Source organism: Triturus cristatus, chromosome 3_1 (assembly GCF_964204655.1).
Source record: "Triturus cristatus chromosome 3_1, aTriCri1.1, whole genome shotgun sequence".
Classification (NCBI taxonomy): Eukaryota; Metazoa; Chordata; class Amphibia; order Caudata; family Salamandridae; genus Triturus; species Triturus cristatus.
In genome coordinates, this window is record NC_140583.1 from 11028812 (window position 1) to 11038937 (window position 10126).

A 10126-nucleotide genomic window follows, 5' to 3' on the forward strand; every position below is an offset into this window, starting at 1 on the left:
CCTCCAAGTCACTAATGCCACTAACACCCCCCACTGCCAAAAATTACTGATCGCCAACTCACTCGCCTTCAAAGGCAATGCCACTTTGACCCTATACAGAAACAGCATAGTCATGGTACAAGCCAACGACATTAACCTACGCCAATTTGAACTCATCTTCCCCAAACTACACAGCCCTAATGCTAGTCACTCCAACTACCCAACCTCTACCGAACCCACCCCCCAGAACTCTTCACAAAGAATTACACTCACTAAACCTACCATCAACTCACACCCACTGCACTCTACACTCCACCCTTACGCCTTCCCCCCCCCCCACCCTCTACTCCATGTTATGTTATGTTAAAAAAAATTATAAGCGCATGGCTGCCCCAGCGACGGGGCATCCCAGCACTACCAAGGTACAAGTAGCTGAAAAGACCAGCAGAGGGAGAGTGGTTAGGCTGGGAATAACCAGGTTTTTATAGCCTTTCGGAAGGTTAGATGTTATGTTATGTTAGAGGCATTTGTTAGGTGCGCGTACACCAAATGGTTTCATGGTGCTGGAGTCATAGAGGAGGCTGCAACAACGAGAGAATTAACTTAGTCATACGCCTGGGAGAACAGCCAGGTCTTAAGCTGTTTCCTGAACTGTGCATAAGAAGTCACAGGCCTCAGCTCCACAGGAAGCGAGTTCCAAAATTGCGGGACCAAGTCGGCGAATCTTAGTCCCCCCGTGCTTCTTGCGTTTAAATGATGGAGTAGCCAGCAAGTTCAAATGGGAGGAACGCAGGTCCCGGGAAGGGGTATAGCGCTGAATCCTAGAAGACATTAATGCTGGGCTGCTACCTGAGAGGGCTTTGAAGATGGTGCAGCCCAGCTTGAAGACGCAGCGTTTAGCCACAGGAAACCAATGTAGACGCTTCATCAGCGGTCTAACGAAGTACCATTTGGGCTGACGAAAGATCAACCTGGCCGCTTGGTTCTGCACCAGCTGCAAGCAATGTAATTGATATGCTGGGATACCAACATACAGTGAATTGGCGTAATCAACACGGAAGATTACCAGAGCTAGGATGACCAGGGTCAGGGCTTCAGAGGTCAGGAATCTACTGATCTTCCGGATTTTTCGCAGTTGAAAGAAACAAACAGATACCACTGAGCTAATCCGAGCTTTCATAGACAAATCGTTACTGATCACAATACCCAAACTCTTGGTAGAGCCTGTTGGGAGTGGGGGATTTCCTAGCAAAGGAGGTCAAAGGCTGGATTTCCACGGGTTGGCTGGCCCACCCGTAAGGATCAGCTCGGTTTGGTCAGGATTCAGTTTTAGTTGATTGCTATTCATCCAGTCGCTGATAAAATTCAGAGTGGATTGAAAGTTAGATACAGAAACGGCAGATGAATTGATATCAAATACCAACTGAAGGTCGTCAGCATAGTTAAAGGTTCCAACCTTTCTTTCTCCTAGAGAGCAGATCAAGGGTAGTAAGTACAAACTGAAAAGAAGGGGTGAAAGGGAGGAACCCTGAGGTACCCCACAGGTCAATACATTTTGTTGGATGAGAAGCTGGCAAGGCAAACCGATTGAAATCGATTGCTGAGAAAAGAAGAAAGCCACTGCAGCGGCAGACCCTGGATCCCCGCATTGCTGACACGGTCCATCAGGAGATCATGATCGACTGTGTCAAATGCTGCTGACAAATCAAGGAGAACCAAGGCCTCTGTAATTCCCTTGTCAGCCCCCCTTCTCAGCTCGTACATGACTGTGAGAATAACTGACTCAGTTGAGTGTGCAGGTCTAAAATCTGCCTGATGAGGGTCAAGAAAATGAGAGTGTTCAATGAAGGAGCTGAGACAGTTTGCTACATGAGCCTCTAGGATTTTGCCTAGGTAGGGCAGCAAGGAGATGGGACGATAGTTGCTGAGGATCAGAGGGTCAGAGCTAGGTTTCTTTAAAATGTAAACAATTTCTGCACTTTTGAATGAATTAGGGACTATACCCAGCTTGAGGGATTTGTTTAGGAGTGAAAGAGAGGCGTCCGGGCAAGAAAGAAAAGCTTCCCGTAGAATGTGAGGGGGACAGCTATCAGTAGGGGAACCGGAACCAACCTTTGTAAGCAGATCAAAGAATACCTCCCTTGAGATCAGAGAAATTTGATCAAGTAAAAGTGGGTTTTTGCGTGTGAGCTGAGAAAGCACAGATGAGGTATGGGTAGGGATGCTAGCCTTAATAGTGGCAATTTTCTCAATAAAATAGGTTTTGAGAGTGACATAAGGATTGCGAAGGGACAGGTTTCACCATAACTCTATCTGGTTTTGCAAGCTCATCGACTATAGAGAAAATATCCTTGGACTTGTTTGCTGAATTTAGGATTCTCATGGAGAAGTAATCCGCCTTAGTTTGAAGAATAGCGTTTTTATATTCTTTAAGCTGGGTTAAGAATATAACCTTTTTATCTGAGGAATAGTGGCGTCTCCAACTACGTTCTGCTTGCCTTAAAGCAAGTCGTCGGAGAACCAACGTTGGACATCATGGGGTCTCATGATCTTGGTTTTCTTGATAGGAGCAATACAATCACTAGCAGGTTCAAGCCATGTCTTGATGCCGTCTGCCTGCTCGTGTAATGGTTCCTGTGCTGTCGGGCCGTAGCAGTTCATAATGAGCAAAAATTGCCAATATTTGCGCGACTCCAGTTTCTAGCTATATGATTTACTATTCGTGGGGGTTTGGTTAAGAGAACACTGGCGATAGTAAATGTAATAAAATGATGATCCGACCAAGTACAAGGAGAAATCACTAATTTAGAGATTTTCAAATTAGATGTCCAGACTAGGTCTAAAATGTGCCCTTTTATATGAGTAGCTGCATACACATGCTGGGTACAATTAATTCCAGAGAGGAGGTCTGCCAGTTCAAAAGGGCTGGCACTCTCCCGTACATCGTTGGGCCAGTAATTAAAGTCTCCGATTATAAGAATTCTAGCATGATTAATAACTAGATGGGAGATCATTTTGCCTAGTAACAGGGGGAATGTAGGCATGTGATAAGGGGGTCTATAAAATAAGGCGCAAATAAAAGAGGACTGAGGAGATTCAAATTTCAAAACTTGGCTGTCACCTGAGGGTGGACTTGTGATTCCTATTGAGGTGAACTGAAGTTTCTGATGGATAATAGCTGCAACCCCTCCCCCGGCTTTACCTGCGGTCCTATTTGCCTGAAGAATATAATAGCAATCAGGTACAGCTGCTAGAATATCATGGGCAGACTCTTCAGTAAGCCACATTTTAGTGAGGAGGAGGCTATCCAGTTTATCAGAATCTAAAAGCTGAAATATTTCAAGCTGGTGTTTCACCATCGAAAGAGTGTTCAAATAACTAATTATAAGTCCCTTGAGCTCTTGTTGGTCGGGGGTTGCAGAGTTGTGCGAGCTCATTTCTTTGAAATGATCCTCCAGGCGGGGAGGTTCTTGGTAGATTTCAGGGTAAGTGTCTCTATGTTTGAGAATCCCCGCTTTTTCCAGTTTAAGCCGGGTATCGGTGTAAATTAAGCAATTACCTTGCAGCAATTTCAATTCCAATGCAGAGTAACGGAAGAAACGGGCATGGTGTATAGCCCCTAGCCCCGGTCGGCCACGGACGAGCTTGCCTTTGGTGCGCCGGCGGCGTGCCCAATGTGCGCGTCCAGTGCGCTCCGGCGCTGCAGCCGTCAATCTGAGGCGAGTTGTGGAGGCTCCTACCCCCGCCCAACCTGATAGTTTCAGTGAATAGACCGGAAGATCTGATAGCAAGGGGACAGGAGGGCGCAAAGGGCGGAACAAAGTACAACTAGACCGTTTCAATTTCAAGACAATCAATGCACTAAAAAGTTTTAGCAGCGATCGTTTAAAACAAGTAGCAGCGTGAGTTTAAAAAATGAATTTATCTTTTTTAAAGTGTGCAATTAAGGGTTTTAGCAGCGAGAGTTTTAAACAAGTAGCAGGGTGAGTTTTTAAAATGATTTTCTTTCTTGCCCCAATGGATACAGGGAGCGAGTTCCAGAGTCCAGACGCCAAAGCCTTAAATGAGCCTACCCTGGCTCTAGCTCTTAGGACTCCGGGGACAGGCTAAAAACTGATTTGCTGAATGCAGGTTACGTCTTGGAGAGTATATTACTAGCAAGTTCACTCATACACTCCACCCCTATGCCTTACCCTCCCACCATCTACTCCATCCCTCCTGACCCCACCCCTTTCCACCCAGAAACTACCCAATCATTCCCCCCTCACCCCACTAAACGTGTTCTACCTACCACTAACAACCTCAACCCTCGTCATATCACCTCCCAAATCACAACGAAAAAAACTTTAGGACACTCGCTAAACTCACTCCCCATTACCAGCTCATGGAAAAGCACCTATCCCACCACTACCCACAATCCATCCACCCCACAACACCCCAGCCCCAACCAACACCACCAAACTTACCACTCCCTCAACTCCCCTCCCCTCTCCACCCTGAACCCAGAATCTGCAGCCAAACTTACCAAATGCATTACACTCATGGAAAAACAACTTGAATCCCTCCTACCACAGAACCGTATGCCCACTACATCATTAACTGAAAGCATAACCCTCCTGCAAAGACAACTTGATGTAATCATTCAGGGCATAAACAAAATCCTGACCAACACCAAAGCCGCCCCTATCCCCACCCAACATCCACATATCCCCTCCCACTTTAACATCAGTGAACCGTCTCAGCTTCCCAAATCCAAATACGATTAGCTGGTGCAGCAACCCTCTCAGCAACCAACATCACAGACCCAGAAGAATGAGCCCTAGGATGCCCTTGAGAGAGGCCATGGATCTCGCCAAGTCATACAACCTCAAGTCAGCCCCGACCCCCCACCCCCACCCTCCTCCTCCAACATTTAGGTGATCACCTGAACTGGCAGAGACATCAAGTCTCCTAGGATTATAAAACCTCCATCACAACTCACCGCTATACCTTTGGCTCCCCCCTCCCAAAATCACACCACCATCTGCAAGGTAAACTGCATGCTAATAAACTGTGGGTCAGCAACCGAACACACAACAGAATTGGCTGAGACCATACTGAACTATGACATAGACATTGCATTTGTCACCGAAACTTGGCTTAACGAATCATCCTATCCGATCCATGACGTCCTGGTCACCACAGATTTCTCTATCATCAAGAAGGACAGGTTAGACCATTACGGTGGTGGCATAGCATTCATTCATAATAGAATCAAATTAACTGAAATAAAAACCGTCTTCTACTCAAAATTCGTATATCTCAGCACTAACCTAACACTAAAAGACAACAAAGTGACAAAACGCCATCTGTTATACCACCCTACAGGAAGCTCCTCCACTTTTGTGGAACAACTATCTGACCTACTAACACATTGTTCCCTCTCCAACTCCAACAACATTATCCTAGGTGACTTCAATCTTCACTGGAACAATGTAAAGGACACAGTAATACAGTCCCTAAATGAACTTCTACTCAGCAAAGATTTCATTCAACACTGCAAGGGACAAACCCACAAGAAGGGCTCTACCCTAGATGCTTTGATAGGCAAAAACGAAATAATAAGCATCAACAACATTCTCCCAATTGACTGGTCAGATCACCACATCATTATATTCAAACATTAACTAAGTTACAGCGCCACCAAACCGAACCCGATCTACCCATCAATGGTGCAGAAACCTCAATCCTATCACTCTCCCTGACCAGGAAGAAAAAATATCATCCCAACTCCCTCCTAACACAGACCAGCCAAATACTGACAAGTTCACTACTCTATACAACGCAACGATACAACAAGCATTGGCATAGCCAATAGGTCTCGCCTTTGGGACCTTATCAGTGTTTACCCATGCAACAGTTGCATAACTAAATACTTATAAGGTCCCAAAAGCGACACCTAATGGCTATGCCTGGCGGCCGCGAAAGTGATCGCGATCAAACATCAAAGCGGCCGTGCGGCCGCGAAAGTGAAAGTAATTGCGGTTAAGCGTGGCACGCGCGCCCGCGCACATGCACTGTAGGTCTAGGCTGGCCTGGTAGCACTTTTTGGAGCCCTCTCAATAAGTCTCGCCAGACCAGCGCATGCGCTGGGTCAGGCGAGACCTAAAAACGCCCTTGACCAACTAGCCCCCCCTAAAATACAAAAAGGTCAGAGATACCCAGTCGAGAGCCTGGTTCAACAAAGACCTCAACTCTGAAAGAACTCAACTCAGAGCCTCTGAAAGACTCTGGAGAGCAAACCCAGCCTCAACCAACCTCCTCCAACTCAGAAAAGAACGCAGGAACTACAAAAAGCACATCCTCAAAGACAAAGCCACCTTCTTCCAAAACACCCTTGACAAAGCCAAAAACCACCTCAAAGAGATCTTCAACATCATCCGAAATCAAACCTCCAAACCTCCCAAAGAAAATCCCCCTGCCTCTAAACTACAATGTGACTACCTAGCCAAATTATTCCATGAGAAAATCAACAAAATTGAACTCTCCTTAGACCATCACGTATAAACCCAACCCAACGACTCTTCTCCCAAAACCGAAATAACCCCAACCCTAGCTCACTCCATTATCCCCAAAACCGAGACTCCTCCCCCCCAACAACCAGACAAACCCAATACCAAAGTTGATCCTCCAGACTCAAGAGGTGTAGGGTCTTCAAACCCCTCACAGAAGAAGACATCTCCATGGTGACTGCCAATTGCAAACCTTCACCCCACTTCGCAGATCCACTACCTGCTTCTATGGCTAAAAACCTCAATAATACCCTAACCCCTCTATGGACCAAGTTCTCTAACAGCGCCTTAAGCAACGGACTGATACCAGACTGCCTCAAACAAGGCCAAGTCACCCCCCTGCTAAAAAAAAACCATGATGCAGACCAGAGCGAGCCCAAGAACTTTAGACCCATCACCAACCTCCCTTTCCTAGCACAAATCTTTGAAAAATGTGTTCAGGAAGGGATGCAGCACTGAAACAGCTACACTGAGCATAACAGACGACATACACAGCTCCCTTGACTCAAACAGATGCTGCCTGCTTGTCCTCTTTGACCTCTTGGCGGCTTTCGACACAGTAGATCATAAGCTACTTCTGGATGCCCTTCAAAAATGTATCGGAGCTGATGGCCCTGTTCTGAATTGGTTTTCTTAATTTCTACTTAACCATTCCCAACTCATCAAAATTAACAGCTCCATGTCCGACATCTCGCCCTTCACCAGAGCGGTGCCACAAAGCTCGGTCCTCTCTCCCACACTCTTCAACATTTACATGGAACCCCTCACCACCATTATAAAACAAGCAAATATCTTGTACCACCTATATGCCGACGTCACTCAACTTTACCAAGAAATTTCCTCCCTTTCCTACATTCAACTGCTTAACTCCACACTCTCAAAAGTTCAAAGCTGGCTATTGCACAACCACCTCAAACTCAACCAAGAAAAAAATGAAATTATGTCTTACCCACAAAGCTCTACACACTGGCAAACCAGACAACCTCGCAGCCAAACTCACTAAAGCAGGTCAATCAAGAAACCTAAAAAGCTCCAATAAGCTCCTTCTTATCCCCCCCAAAAGACACAAATAAAAAACCCTTGCACGCTTTCTCAGGCAATTCCCCCAGAATCTTGAACTCTCTCCCTATACATATCAGAACCAACCCCTCCATCACTAGTTTCAAGAGACTACTAAAAGAATTTCTCCTCAACTGTCATCTCTACCCTCCGAAACAATAGCCGCTCTGTTACCTCATCTCCTCACCCGAAGTCCGACACTCTGACCGAATAGAAGCCTTCATCTCACGATACTAAATTGGATTATTTCTAGTACCTCTTATTACTATTATCTCTGTCCAAGCCTGTCAGTATCACACATGACATGGACAGGTCTCGGCCGATCAGTGTCACCCAAGGCGCTGGGAGGTATCTGTCCCAGCCCGTCAGTATCACACACAATACGGCACGGGCAAACCTCTGTTCCAGCCCATCAGTGTCCCGCATGATGCAGGCAGGTCCATGTCCTAGCCCATTATTGTCATGCAGGATGTGGCATGGGTTGGTCTTTATCTCAGCCCGTCAGTGTGACGCATAACAAAGACAGGTCTCTGTCTCAGCATTTCATTAACAAACATGATGCTTGGAGGTCTCTGTCCCGGCATGTCAGTATCACTCATGATGCAGCACGGACGAGCCTCTGTCCCAACCCATCAGTGCCCTGCATGACTCAGACACATGCTGGTCTCTGTCCTGGCTCATCAGTGTTATGTGTGAAAGGGGCAGGTTTCTGTCCCAGCCAGTCAGTGTGATATATGACAATGGGAGGTCTCTGTGCCAGCCCGTCAGTGTGACGTATGACGCTGAAATAGTTACAGCAATCAAATGATGGACGGAATGCTGTCAATGCAAGCATTCTCCCCCCGTCAAAAGATCTGGGTTAAATCCATCGTTCTTTTGCCCACTATGCCACCCCCCTTTGGACCCAGCCATATGCAAAGGGGTCAAGACTGATTTGCATATGGCTAGGTCCAAACTGGAATGGCATGGTGAGCAAAAAAACGATGGATTTAGGCCCAGATCTCTGTACTGGGGTGAATGTATGACATTGTTCTGCATTCTGTCTATCAACTGTTGTTTTTGCATTTGTATATGACGCTGAAAGGCCTCTGTCCCTGCCTCTCAGTATCCTGCATGAAACCGGCAAGTCTCTGTCCCGGCTAATCAGTGTCCCGCATGACTCAGGCATGGGACGGTATTTGTTCTGTTTCATAAGTGTTAAACATGATGCGGGCAGGTCTCTGTCCCAGCCCATCAGTGTCAACCATGATGTAGAAGAGGCCGGCATCTGTCCCAGCCCATCAAAGTCACGCATGGCACAGCATGGTCTCAAGCCCTACCCGTCAGTGTCATGCATGATGACAGGACGGGAGGTCTATGTGCCTCATCTGTGTCAAACATGACGCGATAGGGGGCAGTCTTTATCTTGGCCATCAGTGTCACGCATGATACAGCACGTGCTAGTCTTTCTCCACTAATAAGTGTCACGCCTGACGCCGCAGGGGCCAGTCTGTCCCGGGTCATCAGTGTCACGCATGACGTGTCGGATGGGCCAGTCTGTCCATGGTCATCAGTATCACGCATGACGCGGCAGGGGCCACTCTGTCCCGGGTCCTCAGTGTCACGCAGCAGGGGCCAGTCTCTATCTCGGCCCATCAGTGTCACGCATGACGCGGTATGGCCCCGCCCAGAGCCCCTGTAACAGACAAGGGAAGCCGTGTTTACTTCTACACTCTCACGTGCTGACCACTTCCGGGCTCCACACCCTAGCCCCGCCCCCTAACACTACACTTCCGTTGTCGTCATCCTCTGCCTGCTTCCGGGTTCTGCTCCCTCCAGCCCGGTTGCTCACCCGCCGGCTCACGCCCCGGAAGGGCAGCGCCCCCAGCACCACGGTCTGGTCTATCCGGTCGTACCACCTCCGCAGCGACGCCTTCTCCAGCAGCACGTTATACAGCAGCGAGGGGTAGAAGACGATGCGCGCCACCGCAGCCGCCATGGAAGGGGCGGGGCCTGGACTGCGCGCGCGCCGGAGGGGAGGAGGTCTAGTGTGCGCGCGCGCACGACGCCCCGCGCCCTATAGTCAGCGCCGCCGCCATCTTGGGGCCGCCTCGCTCGTTCTGCGCCTGCGCGACGACGTCAGGTCTGCCGCCGATGGAGTGCTGTGACGTCATAGAGCGAGGATCTGACCTTCTTCCATTCAGGGCGCCTCCTGGTTAGATACAGACCTTCTGGGCGCTAGAGTTTCCAGCCTGATGCATTCTGATTCCTGTTGTTCTGATAATCCCACCTAATTGGAGAACTGCAATCAACAGCATTCAAATTGAACACTGAGCTGGTTCTGCTACTCATTCATGGACCCAGATAGTTGTGGTTCCCCGTGCTCCTGGCTGACACAATGAGCAGCACAACAAAAGACCTGTGCATTACAAAAATTGTTTATATACAAGTAGCTGCCGGTGCGTTGACCGAAGTTACTGGTGCAGCCGTGGTACCTGGGTGATCGCTAGTAAGCACTGCCTGACTAGCCATTGACCTATCCTGGTGGGCTGGGGTAC

At 48.1% G+C, this 10126-nt stretch overlaps 1 protein-coding gene across 1 annotated transcript in view; it reads right to left on the reverse strand.

Moving 5' to 3' along the window:
• PTPMT1 (protein tyrosine phosphatase mitochondrial 1) overlaps positions 1-9685 on the reverse strand; it is a 38223-nt gene extending 28538 nt beyond the window's left edge. Inside the window, exon 1 of the mRNA XM_085646532.1 lies at positions 9421-9685. Coding sequence (XP_085502658.1) covers positions 9421-9567 — 147 coding nt within the window. The 5' untranslated portion in view covers positions 9568-9685. The remainder of the gene's footprint in view (positions 1-9420) is intronic.
• Between the last annotated feature and the right edge of the window lie 441 nt (positions 9686-10126).